We start from the raw sequence: 16,339 nt of genomic DNA, 5'->3' as shown, positions 1-16,339 counted from the left end.
CCTCATTTTTAATAGGTCTCATTAAAAACAAAAACAGAAATCATCTCCACCACACCCACCTGCAGAGGATATGAAAAGCCATCCAATGGGGGGTGTAGAATGGGTGCAGGGTGACTGCAAGCTCTGCAGCCTCACCCCAGCTCTCTGACACCGCATTGAAGCATCTCTGGAGCTCCGGGATAGCAGTGTTCTGGCACTTTGGGGTACAGCATAGGATCAATGGCTCCCCTGGCTAAATCCATGGATAGCCATTTGGAAATCCAAGCAGGCAGCAATGATGCTACAAGCAGCATTAAATCTGGCTGGTGCCCCGATAGGGCTGCTATTGCACAGCCATGAGGGAAGTCTGACAACGGTTGCATAGCTCCTGCAGAAAGCATTCTGTTGGAGGGAGCAGGCCCTAGCAACTAGAGACTAGACTAGGATCAATTTGAGGCCTGTTTCTCCAGGGATCTATTAGCTAGGTTACTATCCCCTTTACCTCTGCGACAGATAACATGAAGGAAATTCTGCAACGCGAACTGCAAGATTTACAGTACCTCATAGGCCTTCCAGTGGATGGGAGGAGATTATATGATCATGTTTTTACAATGTAAAGTAATTTAAGGGGCTGGGAGCAGTATACTTATGACCATGAGCAGCAATGTGACAGGTTTGCCCATTTAATACAACCTCTAGTAATAGGATTCTTCCAAAAGTGTATGACTTTTAAATTATAAAACAAGTTGGTTGAAAAACCATCATATGTACTGTTTTAACTTCTGACAACCCAGAATAATGAAAACTCCCTTGGCAAGCGTGGAATTATTTCAGGCTTCAACTTGGACAAATACTGCAATTTGCTCAATATTATCTGCATAGACTAAGGGGCTTTCTCAGAATCACTCTCATGTATCCCAGACAACCCACAATCAGCTTGGAAGAGGAAGTCACACTTCCTCACACACCCACATGAAAAATGATTGACATTAATAACATTTGTCATAGTGTGACTAAAAGTAAAGGACAAACAATATGTTGCTCTGTGGTTCTGTTTTAAACTGGCAGGCGTTCCCAGCATTAGTGGCTCTGCTTTTATGATTCATATATTATGGGAAGCACTTTCAGCTGGGGGATAGGTTAATTTATAGTGTCCTTTCCAGGAAACGTTGTTACTTTATTGGTCCAATGTTCATATCTGTTAAATGGCTTTTCTTAATTTTGAACAAATTATCCAGAATATATTCTACTTCATGGCAAATGAAGGCATAGCAGGTTTGTATTAAGTTTTCTTAAAGAGAACTGACAATTGGTTGTACTTTTGTCATTACATTATTAGCAGTTTTATTTTCTATGAGCCATCATCTTCTGAAAATGAAGTACAATACAAGGCAAAACTTAATACTAGAGTGAGATTCAAGTACAATCAACTTTGAAACTGTATGTATAACCAACCCCTTCACGGATTAGCAGTAATATTTGACCTCAGGACCTTCATCTCCATGGCACAGACCCTTACCGCTTGAGCGAAGGAAGTAATACCATTAGCTGTTAGCAGTCGTACCTATTATCCTTTAGTGGGACAGCCATAGCAGGGAACAAGACACAGTCATTGCAGGACAAATTACATAAAAAGTATGGGACAACACTCTCGCCCCTGTTAAACTATTTTGGAAGAGCATTTGAAACCTAGCATACTAAGCATCCACCTCATACATTTAATATTTCACTTGGATTTCAAGACGCTCCATAGCTAAAAACATAATTTCAGTCTAACCCACAATTAATAGAAGAGAGAGAATTTGAGAGTCTCAGATTTTAAAAGTCTGAATTTAGCCAGAAGCTAACACAGTTACAGATGTAATCACAACTTTATGAATTTTTTTTATTGTGATGTTTGTGTTGAAAAGCAAAAAAAAAAAAAAAAAAAAAAAAGCAGAGGGGACTTTAATATAAAAAAAGAACTGAAAACTTTTAGGATTCCAGAGAATTTTAGAAGTGTAGGGATTAAAGGAAAGAAAATATAACTAGTCAGGAATTTTTCAAAAATATGGGTTTTCATTAGAAACTTTTTACAAGAACATGGCAGTTTCAACAAAACTTTCATTGGCAAATGGTTTCTCAGATCCAAGATGGAATTTTTGGTCAGAATGAGATAAACAGACCCCCTACCCAAGAGTCTGGTGATTAAGGCACTCACCAGGGATGATCCACATTCAATTACCTGTTCTGGAGTAGGGATATGAACGTGGGTCTCCTTCATCCCAGGTGAATACTATAGCCTCCAGGCTATTGGTCACTCTGGGACGGGGGAGGGCATGCACTCTGGGTTTTTTATTATTGAAAGGCCTGTTTCATCTCAATGTGGAGCAGGGATATTTTTAAAATCTCAAAAATGTTCATGTCACTGGAAACCATCTCACTCCCTTTCTAAAAGTGGAACAGAGTTGTGCTGGTAGTGGATTCTGCGACATGGTTTACATTTTCATTTTCCTGTCAGATTACTAAAAAGACTCTTGCAAGACAACTTTGGATGAAATGAAGTCCACGTTAAAGGCAAACATTGATATCAACGTCTCCCTTTGATACACAGGGGCATATTATCTTGAGCAGCTTTCAGAAAAAAATGGAACAAAAGGGAGGAAGTGACTAAAATTAAAAGTGATGGTTTCTAAGAAAATAATGCAAAAGCTACTTAATAAATGTTTATATACTGCCATCACTTTGGTGCTCCACACAGAGTGCTTTAACAGCCAGTTCCCACCCTTGAAAACTCTCAGACAAAAGGAGAGAGGAAAAGGGACAAGAGTTAGAACAAAACAAAATAGATAGCAATCCAATGTAATATTTTCTCACATTTTCCATACAGACTGAGACAGGAGAAAAGGGGAAAGAATAGACAGCACAGGACCGAAGTCAGTAATATTAAACAAGGTGGATTTGGTGCTTGACAGAGTGGGGAGGATAGAAATCCAGGTGTACTAACAGTAACTCATACAATTCCCATTTTACAAATGTAGAAATGAAGGCAATAACATCGTCAGTCTCAAAGCCAGGACTGAAATTCAGACATTTCTGGCTCCTCAGAGCACACCAGTCCTCAGTCTCTGTTATCTGTATTTTGCACATTACCACATATGAAAAACTAAAAACCCAGACTCCTCCTCTGTAATCAGCTACAGACCAAATACACCAAGTTAAACATAAACTGCACCTTCCTCCACTCTCTTTACTCTCTCATTCCTTGTTTTAGTTTACACTCTTTAGATTCCACTTGCAACTAGGTACAATTTTGATTTTTATAGCAAGATGGCTAGTAAATTTGCATTTGCTATCTCAATCTCTTCTTTCTAAAGTGGATGGATTTCCCTTGCAATCTGAGTTCTCTGTAGCTGCATTAAAAACAAATATAGGCTCATATATAAACTAAGTTAAAAGTTTATTACAAATTAAACAGGCTAGCAACCGCAGCATGCAGTAATGCTAGAGATTAAAAAAAAAAAAAAAACCCTCATTAGTCAAGTCATAAATCCATGTACTTGGAAAGATTCATTACCATGATGTTGTTTCCCTTCAGGAATCTAAACTTGGAGTAACTTTACTGACGTCAGAAGATCTATACTTGTGTAAGAGTAGAATCAGGCCCCATAGCTATTATAGACACAACCACCTCTGCTTTTCATGAAAGCATTAAATTAATTATGGGCACTGAACATGAATACCTGATAGCTTTAGTTAATCAGTAACTAGTTCAACTTATTAAGCACTCAGCTGAGAGTAAGAGGAACCCAGGTGAAGTGCCTCACCTTGGTCTTCTCCCTGGAAATTCCTATATTAATTAGTGTTACATGCATGCATGGTTATGTCATAAGGTGCGTGTTACAACAAAAAGATAAGGCCCTTCATTTACACCACCACCCCCGCCTTCTCCCACACAGAGCAGAATTCTTTTCAAACACATTCCTGACACAGCAGGGATTTTCTCTGTCCACAAACAGGAGCATAGCCCAGATTACCATGTGGCTGGATTTTAATGACACACACCATGTGGTAAGAATCTTCCTCTCCTCACCTGGTTTGTCATTCACTCACCTGTAGATACTATTCTGGCTTGACAAACATGACCACGCAGTCAACTGCTCAGCTATTGGCTGAGACCAGACTCCTTTCCTCTGTGAATGCTAGTGCCATGCTGTAAATGCTAGTTTCCATTCTGAATGTTGCTCACGAACTGAACCCTGAGCTGGCCACAGTCCACCCCCTTCACACTGGCTTTGAGATTCAAGGTATTCAGGTCTGAAGAGGGAATTCACATTCCCACCACCAGCCACTCCTCATCAAATCCTAAAACTTCTTGTTTACAGTGGCTGGGAGACTGGAGACCTCCTTCCCTCTCCTACTCTCTAGTGGGCCCTTGAAGTGCCATGGGGGGCTGCTCTCCAATCTACAACTGGGGAAGGAGCATTGGACAAAGTGTCTTTAGAAAGCATCTGACCCTCTCCTAGCAGATCAGGACAAGAGGAAACCCCTCCTTCTGTCACTGTGTTTGGGTCTATGCCTCAGGGTACAGCTATGGCCTAATCCTATAGCTTGGGAATTAACTGTATGATATCAGTAATGGGACTTCATTTCCTAGCATATAAGCTTCTAGAAAAACTCCACCACTCAAGACTTTACAATATACTACCAATCCCTAAGACTCAGTTCATAGATACCAAGTCCAGAAGGGACCACCATGATCACCTAGTCTGCCCTCCTGTTACCAGAGGAGAGGGAGGGTTTCTCTGACCCAGCCTCTCCTACCACCGTGTCAAGGGGTGGGTGGGTCAAGCTTCTTATGAAAACCCCCACAAGAGCCTTCCGTTTATGGAGGTCAATGGCCACCAAAGAGTGATGTCTGAGTGGCCAGTAAGTGCCTCATGAAGATCCAGTAGGTTGTGGGGAGGCGATGGGCTCTGGGACAGTCCAGAGGATGGAATAAATAAATAAATGGCCCCAGGTCTTGGATAGAAAAGCTGGCTGGGCAGCTGTGGGGAAAATCTTTGAATGGGGAAGCAAATTTCATCATAAAGTAAAATTCCTCCTCTCAGGCACCTGAAATGCAGCAAACCTTGGTCACAGACTAAGTGTGTTTTATGTTCGTTACTTTCCAGACATCCTCCACAGCTCTAGCTACATTTGCTGTTGTATTAAGTTTATCATGTTTGACCAAATAAATGTTAAGCCCACATAGCTGTTAGGAAACACCTGACAGAAACTGCTATTAGAAAGGTGATAGGGAATGATTCATCCAAAGCAAACAGTACTTTACATAATTTAAGGAAATAATTCTTAAGCAACAGATTAAAGAATTAATATTACCAAGCACTTCCGTTTGAAAGCACATGGTGGAATGAATGGCTGATTGCAATTCAGCCACTTAATCCAGCTCTTAGCTTTATTTAATGTCACCTGTTGTCTGACTGAGCACTACACAGGGAGACACGGATAATTACAGTGGACAGGAAGGGGACATGGAGAAGTAGTCCAAGAAATTAAGAGTTCGGGTAAAATCTTATAAAAATAGGTACATTGGTACAAATAAAGGGCTAGATTTTCTGCCATTGGGGGACAGCCTTGTGTGTGGAGGAGCTCTGTTGGTTGTAGGGAGGCACCAGTGAAATTCTGCCAATTGTACATGGCAACCTGTAGAGAACAGAGGAGAGCCAACTTTTTCTCTCACTCACACATACGATCCAGTCTTCTGCACCCTCCCCCGCCCCCGCTTAACTATTACAATCCTGGGGATAGGATAGAAAGCCTGGTTGTGCACAACATTTTAGGCCCTCTTCAATTTTTGCTGCAGTTTTGTAATAATGCATCAATTCTAAACTTTCATGGGCAGTTATAGCTCAACATTTCAGCATGCATTGCAGCTCACACCCCTGTAGCCCACACTGTGGGGCCCTGTAGACAAGCTCTCTGTTTCTATACTAAGCATCTAGGAGCAGCTGATAACCAGCTACTCACAAGGTAAATTGTCCAAACATTTAATAACAAGGGAAAATAATGAAACCAGCCAAGAGTTTCATAGTCCCCCCAAGGCTTGAGGCTAGATATAGTATGGACTTCCAAAATAATCTTCTCAGATTGGCCTAGCCTCAGTTCCAGTTCCCTGATCAAGTTTTTATAGCAACTGGAAAATATTATCTAAGCGTCTTGGGCGCTGTTGCCTCTCCACAGTATTCCTTCCTGCCAACTGGTCCTAATTGAAAGTGCTGCCTCCAAAGGCACTTCAAAGTCTTGAGATACAGAAAAGAGGGTCTAAATGAAATTGAATGAACAAAAAAAGAAGCAAAGACAAAAGAAAAGGAAAGCTTCTGATGCTCTGCTGGGGTGAACAGGTGACAAAGAGAAGAGGAGACACTCATTCACACTTTGTTCACGTCAGAACAGATTCCCAAAGCAGACAAGGGGCCCATCCCCAGGCTACTGAAAAGGGAGCGGACTAGCCTCTTGTCCTTCCCCTCCAGGACTGCTGCTTTCAGAGAAGACAAGGAAGGGAGGTCTAGTGATTGGGAATGATTATGGGATTTGAGTAACCTAGATTCAGGTCCCTGCTCTGCCTCAGACTTCTTGCATGATGTTGGGAAAGTCATTTAGGGCCAGATTTTCAAAGGTATTTAGTTATCTAAAGAGGCAGAGAGGCATCGAGTATGATTTTTCAAAAGTGCCTAGAATTCATACTTCAATTAAATGCAACCCGAATAGCCCCATCACATTAGACTAACCTCCCTGTCACACAGTGGTGGAAGCAAAGCCTGTGGCATGGGAGTCACAGCTATTCTTCAGGGGTGGTATGTGCAGAGGCTGAAAGCTCTTCCCCAGAAGTAGCTGAATCAGTTACTGTAGCTTTATCCTAAATCCAGGACTTCTTTGGGGCTGGCTCTTGAGATGAACCCTCAGTAGCATGATGTGCCTCTGGAAATCCCCAGGCTGGAAGAAGTCTTTCCTTTCTCACTGAAGCTGTTAATCACACGTAGACAAAAATCTAATCTCCTATGTTTTGGGTACATCACAGTGATTCGTACTCGGAGGCCCAACTTACTAGGGAAACCCCCAAGTGACATCCAAGTGCAAAAAAGCTATAATGGGGCTCAGCAGACAGTCTGCTAGATTGCACTGGCAGATCTTCAAAGGTGGTTGAGAAAGGCTGTTGGGAGGGAGGGGTGAGGGAGACAGGACAGTTATCTAAACATGATTATAAATTTAAATTAGTTCCAGAAGTGGGTGTAGTTTTGAGCCAGTTCTTATTTTGCTTAAGCCAGTTTGAGCCTCCCCAATTCATTAGCCAGTAGGGAGTTGTGTAGCATTATCTGTTTAAGTCTCCTAAGCCAGCCATAACTGGTAGCAGTAGTAGGCTGTTATCCTTTACATGTGACCATTTATTAAGAGGGGATGAAAACAGACTTTGCCAGTGGGTTTCACAGCTATTTCTTGACAGCAGAGGAATGCTGAAACTCAGGACTCCTGGGTCCTATTCCAAGTTCTGGAGGAGAGTATTCTATAGTGGTTATAGACCCTTCTGCCCCTGTATTTCCAGCCTGCTTCTGGCCCCTTCTGCTCCTATCCCACCCCATTCAACTCATGCCTGAATCCCCCTCTGCTCCTGTTCAGTGCTCCCACCCCTCTCTCCCCTTCCTCCTCTGCTGCTATTCCCCTTCCCTCCTGTTCCACCCCATCCTCTGGCTTCTGCAACTTCCTCCCACAAGCCCCCATTTCTCACTGCTCTGCTCTTCCTCCTCCTCCCTGCCCAGACTCCAGCAGCGGGAACATACAGAACACGGGAAAGACAGGCTCCCTACTCTCACTTCTAGTACTTGCTGCCACAGCAGAGCCTGGCTGCTGGAAGGAGCAATTGCAAGGGAAGTGCTGCTCAGTTTCTTCAAAGAATTTATCTGCCAAATTCTCTCTCTAGTGAGCATGTACAAAGTGGAATTTTTTCAAAGGCTCATAGCTTGGCCAAATTTGCACAGTTTTTCAAGGAGATAGCAAAAAGCACATCCCTGCCAACAGGAATGGTTAAAGTTTGAAAAAGTTACAGGCAATTGAAAACAGAGTCTTAAATTGGGATGTGTCAGGCAACCTTAACGATAGGCATAGCCATCAACTCTGCCTCTCAGAAACTAATAACTGGAGGTGACATTTTCTGTAGTTAAACCCATGTAAATCCATCTTAATTCCATTAAGTGCAGTGCAGTTACTTAAGGCCCAAGCATAATTTTTTCGGGACCAGTACAAACTTGTAACACGGGCCCCCTCCCACACACATACCACAATCCCTCACCCCATACATACACTCTCATGAGCCATGAAAAAAATCTGAATTCTGACATTACTGTTACATATTCTACGTTTCTGAAAAATGCCCCCCTTTGCTATTTTTGTTTAACATAACACCCAGCCTGAGAGTCCCACAAGTTTGCTGACTATTTTGTAACATTTTAGTCATTATAAAGGTATTATATCCTGCCAATGTCTTGATTTTTTTATTCTAATGGACCAATGTGGCTGCAAACATTTTATAATTAAGTCAATTAACTTTAAAGCTTTATTTTTCTGACTTTTTTCATTGCAAAAATCATGAATTAGCCCCCCACAGCTATAATCTCAAGTTCCAAGAAAGTTACCGTTGTGTGGGTCACCTATCAGATGATTATCTTCTTGGAATGCTAAACCTCGTGAAGCAAGAAATAAGGTAACATCCAACAATCTTTCCAATATTTCTTTCCATCTTGTAGCTTCTGTTACTATTTGTTTTTGAATCTCACTGTCCACTCTATGTCCACCTGACAGTGACTGCTGTAATTGCTTCCACTGGCAATAGCAAGTTTTATTTTCTGTGTTCAGGAAGTTTAGTATATAGTTTACACCATTTTTTCACAATTGGTGAATACCCTTCATTTTTTGCCAGCATACTGCATTGTTTAAGCCTCCCTTCAGGAAACAGCCAACACGGAAAACAATACAGTGCTTGGTTGGTAACACTCCAAACAAGCCAGTCTCTTGGTATCTTTTCTCTCTTGTTGGAAGTCTTACATTTGAGAAGAAATTCAGGAAAATTTTTCCCATCAACATCTTTTGACGACACTGATTTTGCTAGCTTCCACATTTCTTCAAAAGTCAGGACACCAGATAGAACAATTTTTTGACGGATAGAATCTGTTATGTTTTCAGGCCACAAGCCTGGATCTTTGAAAAGATAAGAATCAGACAGTGTAGCACTACGCTCTCCTGCTTCTTGTAAACCTTCCGAATGTGGTGAGGCTAATGGTAAAACTACCTAACTATCTTCAAGCGTTAGATTGGAGTCACATGATGCATGTTCTGGCAGCTTTTCCTTGTCATCAATTGCCAGTACCACAGACACAGTCTCTATATTGAAATCATTTTCATCCTGATTTTGTTCATTTGCTTCCCTAGTTAGTATATTGCCTGACTGCAGAAAGGCCTTGTCTGGTTTGAAAAACTGGAGGATAGATTGGTGTCCTTTTGCTTCTTTTAGTTTCCTTTCTTTTACCTCCTTACATTTCTGGCTGCCTGATTTGTATTTAGAGCCACCACCAGACATGGCAGTATGGGGTGTGTGAGTGAATTAGACACTTGCGCACATAGATTTTGGGTCTGCAAATCCTACCAGAAGAAGCAGCAGCAGCACTGACTCCCACTGTCTTATGGTGCTTTGCTTTGCCTCTCCCACCACCTGTCCCTCCCTCCTGCCTATGCACAAGGAACTCTGGGACTGGTAGTCTTTGATCTTGATATGATAGACCATGTCACAGAGAGGAGCACAAATCTCTCTGTCTCTCAGTCTCAAACTACAAGTCTTAGTTTAACTGCACAGGCACACACTCTCTAATCTAGAGAAGGGCCTGAGCTAGGCCAGCAGGCCCAGCAACTCGCTGTTCAGAATGTTGCTTGAGACTGCTCTAACACTGCTTCTGATTGGCTCCAGCAAATCTCACAAGATCTGGACAATAGATGCATAGATACAGCGAAATAAATTTCTATAAATATCCTCAGGTATGACCTACAATTTAGCCTCAATTTTTTCCTCATGGTAATGGGGGTTGCAACCTGGGCCGAGCCCCCAGGGCCTCTGGACCCTGGTAAAGTGTACCTTTTTTCCCCTCATGTGGGGGCCCTGCAGTTACTGCAGCTTTTCACAAGTATAACTGAGAGCAAAGGGCCAGATTCCACCCCCAGTTCAATTTCAATTTGAGCAAGGGTGACAAAAGGCAACCTAGAATCTGACCCTAAGATTTTATTGCAACAAAGCACATTGACCCAATTCTTCCTTCTTAGTGAACGGGTTCTGGCTTTGGGTAGGGGCTCTCTGTTGAGAACAGATGAAGAGAATACTAACCAATATCCCCAGATTGTGAGACACTACTGAGAAGTAGGAGGCGCCAGGAATTGGTCCAATAGGAGCAAAGATCTGTAAAATGTTAAGAGGGTACTATCTCTACTGTCCTGCATTGATTCTGATAGAAGTGTATAGGGTTAGAGGGAAAAGGAAGTATGTAAATTAACCAGTGCTTCAATTATAAATCCATTTCATAATGCAAAGCTCCACACTTTCAGATATCTGTGACCCTCCCTCCCCAGCTCCATGGGCTCCAGTGCTATGGTAGGGCAGATGAGGCCTTTCCATGCTCACTCCCTCTCCAGTTGCCCTGCCATCTCAGTAAAGTGCACATTCAGTATAACAGGCTTTAACATCAAAGAGCCCAAGCATTATTTTTCCTCCCTCAGGCTTCTCAAGAATCATATGTTTCAACTCTGCAAACATGTCTTCAATTTACACAGTTTTCTTTTTTTTTCTTTTTTTTTTTTTTTAACTGCCCTTTGAGGATCCTAAAACAAAAAGGCATGCAGATGGAAAATATATTTTATTGATCAACCTCTTGTTCCACTCACTCCCTCCCTCTCCTGCTCCCAACCTCCCATAACCAATCCCACATGGGCTTCAGGCATCACCATTGTTCATGTCTTAGTTAACTTTACTTCCTTATTACACAAGAGGAATTAAGAATGTTTGACAGGCATTTAGAGAATTTTAAAAGAAATAAAGGACAAACACTAAATATTTTGTATATTGTATGGTATTATTTTCAGTTGCAAATATAAATATTGTAATTATAATACAAGACAAAAACACTTCAGTTCATTGTGTTGACAAAATACTTGTCTTCAGGACTATATTTCATGCAAGAGTTTTAAACAACCAACAGACCACAGACCTGATCCACTTCTCTTTTAAATCAATGGGGGTTTTCCAATTAACTTAATGGGAAGAGGATCTAGTTGCCTAGAGAGGAAATGCACATTGCTATTTTAATTTGGAATTATTTAACAAAGCAGTGAGGTTTATTTTCTGGAAAAATGGAAACAAACAAACAGGAAAAATGCCTATGACTCAAAGAAATACAATACATAAAATACTGAATGCAGTTATCAGTTAAACCTGAGAAGGATTTCAGGAATACAGGTCAGTCTATGGAAGGATTTGCCCCAGTGCTGTAAAGTTATCAGAAAGGCTTCTGAAAATAAAGTACAGTTCACTTCATGACAGATAAGTATATTTATTAATGCTTATATAAAATCTCTTCCATTCCACGACTCCTAGAAACTTGGGTTTATGGTTTTAAAAGGAAGATTTGAAATGTGTAAATCTTGAAGTACCCATAATACAGCAACTGGGTTATGAAACCTGCCACTTCTGGCATCTTAAATTAACCATTCATTTCACAGGAAAATGTGGGCCAGATTCTCTACCCACATGATCTAACAGACCTTTTCTGTTCTTGAGATATAGGGAAACAGACTATATAATACTCTTTCATTTGAAGATGTTCAGATGTTACAGTCTGAACTTGTAAAGCCTTTTACTCTTATGAATAGTCTTACTAAAGTCAATGGGGACTGTTTGCATCAGAGAGGACTACTCATGTGAGCAAGGATTTGCAAGTAAGATGTTGGTCAACCTGATATTGAGAAGGATGCTGAGGTTCTTGAAAGAGTTCTGCTAAATTCACCAGTCTCCATCCTCAATGAAAGGAAGGGGTACTCTTCACTCTAGTGGAGAAACTAAACAGAACAGGAGATTGGCATGTTTCCCTCATTTAGAAGAGTCTATTGCAACAGTATCGCATTAGGATTTATACATTTCCAAGCCCCTTCTCAGCAATTCAGTGTTGTGGCTGCTGGAGTCCAAGCAGTGCACAAGTGTCCAAATTAAAAAAAATAATCACACTCCATCCGTACTAAGTGGCATCGCTTTCCTTGTGGAAAGGCAGCAGTTGGCTTGGTGTGAGGATGGACGTACCCTCTCTGCCAAGCAGTTATCCCTCTGCATCAAGGTTAAAGCGTATTGGGAGGATGCTATCATGAAGTTTACTTTTTCTCTTCCCTGGCTGTTTCGCTCTCTCCCCCACCCTCCTTTGCCACCCTCTTTGGGCTGGTTCTTTTCAGTTTTAGAGCGAGTTGCTTTCTCTCTGTTCAAAGCTTGTTCTGGAGGCTGCTCCAGAGCTTCCTTCTGCTCTTATTAAGGAGAAGTCTCCCTTTTCCTTTCTTTATCTGCCTTTATTCCTTTCTTCTCTCTTTCCCATCAGTGGGACTCAGTCAGTTCTGTGGTTCCAATGGGGCCAAGTGTTCTCTCAATGACATAGAGAGCCAGGACTACTTCCAGGTGTAATGAGATCTACAATACTAACTCAAGTACAGATATTACAAAGCTTACAAAGTCATTGCCTCTGCTCTGTGGACAGAGACAGGGTTTTCAATCTCGCATCTCTCACGGACATTAAAAACCTGACATTCTGTGCATTGAAGAGAATTGTTGACTACCTCTGCCTTATGATCTGTGCTGGACTTCTGTCTTCATGTTTCTTTCTGTGAAAAACTGAGAAATAAATCATAATGTAAGATGCCGTTTTATTTTCATTTTAATTCATGCATTTATTTTTGCAGTAGCTGATGGGGATGTTTGATTTATTCGGGACTTATGCTATTTCTTAACAGTTTAAGTAATGTCTGGAAATGTTCACATGCCTTAAATTGCAGAAAGTAAAAATCAAACAGCAGCTGAAGGGAAAAATGTGATAAATTAAAGAAGTTTTGCATCTTAGCAAATGCTTTTAAAAACGAGGTTCTGACTGCCGAGTTCCTTAACTTCAGTTGCTCCAGGGAGAAAGTCATACTGAATCAAACCTTCCAGTACCGATTAAAAAAATACAATGTCTTAAATATGCCAGTTAGAAACCTTGCCTTGAATTTGGAAATAGATTTAACCTTCATGAGCACAAGCCAAATTTACTTCTGTCATAGGGGTTTTATAATCATTGGGTGCAAAATTTCTGGCAGCAAATGAAATTGAAAATAACATTAAAACCATTTTGAAATGACTGATACTGCATGACACTTTTACAGATGTACATGATAACTCTATTGCAAAGAAATATGTGACAAATGTGGTGTTTTACTATAAAGATTATCTATTTTTCTTAATCGCATGCCAGAGCAAACAATGAAAAGTAATTTACAAATATTTGCACAGTGATTGGGAAAGGGTGTGAAAGTCACGCTCCCTACATGAGTCACAAATGAAAAATAGCACTACTGCTGTTACCAACCAGAGAGGAGCAGTGTTAATGGGGGAGCCTAAAGTATCTCCCATGATACAGTTATTTATTTCTTTGTATGATTTTGTACCCCTTACAAAGCTCCAACAGTACTTATACCAAACATTGTAACAGGTACCCTCTTTATGAAAACAGCTCAGCTACAATGTAAGAAAAATCATGCTCCTATTCAGTAAAAAAGTGAGATGAAGTATAAATGCTGAGGGACAGATTTTGATACTCTGAGCATGAGCTCAGAGTGTTTTCTACAGTTTTGACTCCTCTTTTCTGATCTCTGTTAATTAGCTGTTTGCTCCAACCCCCTCCTGCTTCTGCCCAGTTTTGTCACCTCGGTCTTATTCCACCATTTCACTTCACACTCCTCTCTCTCTCCCTCTCTCCCTTGTCTTTCCTGCCCTTCCCCCTCCAAACTAAACCCCATCCCCCACCCCAAAGAGAGAGAGAGAGAGATTGTGGAACTAGGAGAACTAACAGGATGTTTGCAGGTCATCACACTGGTTACTCTGTGTATATACTATTTCCCTTTCCCCCACTCTTGGCCTGTCTTGTCTAGTTAGATTATAAATCCTTTAGAGCAGAGATTGTCTATTACACCATATTTGTACATTGCCTAGGGCCTAATCTTGGTTGATCCCTAGACACTACGATAATAAATAATAATAAAATGTTGATTAGCACCTTGCTCCACAAATAGTGTCATTGAAATCAATGGGGCCACTCTTGGAGTAAGGCACTATTCAAGGTTATTAAGGATATTAGAATATGGCTGTGAGTAAATGAAGTCTAATTGTCCTGACATTTTGCAGACATGTACTTCTTGGTACATACTTGGCAACAGGTTTTGTTTAAGCTAGCTGCTTGTGAGACTGCCTCCCTCCCTGTGCAATACCATGGCACCCATGACCTTCTCGTACACTTCAGCTAGTGGTCCCTTTGTTTAAGAAGAAAGGAGCTTTCAGAAGGGCATTGTCAGTTACAGGCCCTGAGCTTTGGCATTAACTTCCTCTCCCATAGTCCAGCAGAGCCCAAATCTAGTGATCCCCAGAAGATGTTGCCAAACATGCCTGTTCTCCCAGGGTTTTATCTGGGGCAGGAGTCAAGGGTTCAGTGTGAATGATAAGGTGGGGTATCTGGGCATGGATAATGGGGTAAAAATTGCTCTGGAGGCTAGTGAAGGATCTTTACTATCCTTCCACTACATACCATTACTGTTCATTTGTTTTTAAATGTTGTATATTCCAGATTGTCAGGAAATTATGGACTGATTCTCTACTTAACATTCCCTTGACTATGTACCTGTTAAAATTTTATGTCCAAGAAGAGCCATCATAGTCGCCAGGATTAAAATTATTGCTATCAGTGATATGATCCTTAAGGAATTTTCATCATCTTCTTGACTCTGGGAAGATAATGCTGGGGAAAATATATTTGTTGTTATGGAAAATGCACATCTGAGAATAAAGAATTTCTAAACAGTGACTCTATCCACTAAAAACATAACACATGTGGCTGATCACAAAGTGCATTTCTTGAGGCCTCCAAACAAACAATTGGAACCTAGGAACTGCCATACTGGATCACACTGAGCTTCATCAAGTCCAGTATCTTGCCTGCGACATGGCCAATGCCAGATGCTTCAGAGGAAGGTGTGACAACACTGCAGTAGGCAAATGTGAGAAAATCTGCTTGACACATTAGATCTCATCTTGATCTCTAATAGTCAGATATTGGCTTAAGATTTAAAACATGACGTTTCTTAATCCTTCTCCAAAATTTTAATTAGCATTAATTATAACTGGATATTCTCAATAGTCATATAAATGTCCAGTGCCTTTTTTAATTTTGTTGAGTCCTTTGCCCCAAAAGCTTCCTGTGACAATGAGTTCCACAGTTTAATCATGTTAAAGGGGGAAATATTTCCTTGTATCAGTTTTTAATTTCCCACCTTTTACTTTAATTCCATTTCTCCTTGTTCTTATGTTATAATAAAAAGAGAGCAGAATCTCCCAATCCACCTGTTCTAACCATTCATTATTTGATATGCTTTTATCATGTCCAGAAAAGTTTGATTTTATTACAGCAAATGAACAATAAGATGACAAAGTGCACTTGGAGCCTTTTTCCCAGCTTGACTGCACCTAGAGTTCTCAATTCAGGGCTGCTCAGTCCAGCTCCTTTTGTTCTTTGTGCCTCAGATCCAAAATCCCTGTTTCAGGGCTGTCCCTGCTATGAGCCCTGAACCGAACTCACTACTGTTTGCTACTAGGACTTAAACTTACACATATATGAGCCCAACATTGGATCTGAGAAGTTTTCAAACCATTAATGAATTTATCTTTGCAACACCTCTGAAGTAGGGAAGTGCTCTTATCCTCTTTGTACAAAAGGGGAACTGAGACACAGAGGGATTAAATGACTTGCGCAGAGTCCCACAGAAAGTCTGGGGCAGTGCTGGGAATTTACCCTAGGTTTACAGAGTTCCAGTTCTGCATCTTAGTCAGAAGTTCATCCTTCCTCCATCTTTACTCACTGAGTAAAGAAAGCAGGATTTGGCCTTGAAATCTGCAGCCCAGAAAGATGGGCATTGTTGTGTCAGTCCCTGGAGTCCCTTATTCTGCTGCCAAATTTATTTAATCTATTTCAATGTCTAATCTTTCATGTGACTTTATTAGTACTTA

The 16,339-nt window shown here is 41.0% G+C and overlaps 1 protein-coding gene across 6 annotated transcripts in view; it reads right to left on the bottom strand.

The window, feature by feature from the left end:
• Positions 1-11,124: 11,124 nt before the first annotated feature.
• Positions 11,125-16,339, bottom strand: part of IL17REL (interleukin 17 receptor E like) — a 62,109-nt gene continuing 56,894 nt past the window's right edge. For all 6 annotated transcript variants that reach the window (XM_067564359.1, XM_067564360.1, XM_067564361.1 and 3 more), the window contains 3 exons: positions 14,958-15,074; positions 12,868-12,922; positions 11,125-12,108 (listed from right to left, as the gene is read on the bottom strand). In XM_067564359.1, coding sequence (XP_067420460.1) covers positions 12,069-12,108; positions 12,868-12,922; positions 14,958-15,074 — 212 coding nt within the window. In that variant the 3' untranslated portion in view covers positions 11,125-12,068. The remainder of the gene's footprint in view (positions 12,109-12,867; positions 12,923-14,957; positions 15,075-16,339) is intronic.

Source organism: Emydura macquarii, unplaced genomic scaffold, assembly GCF_026122565.2.
Source record: "Emydura macquarii macquarii isolate MOO-44397 ecotype Brisbane River unplaced genomic scaffold, CSIRO-AGI_Emac_v2 contig_2636, whole genome shotgun sequence".
Classification (NCBI taxonomy): Eukaryota; Metazoa; Chordata; order Testudines; family Chelidae; genus Emydura; species Emydura macquarii.
This window is presented reverse-complemented; position numbering and strand designations above follow the sequence as displayed.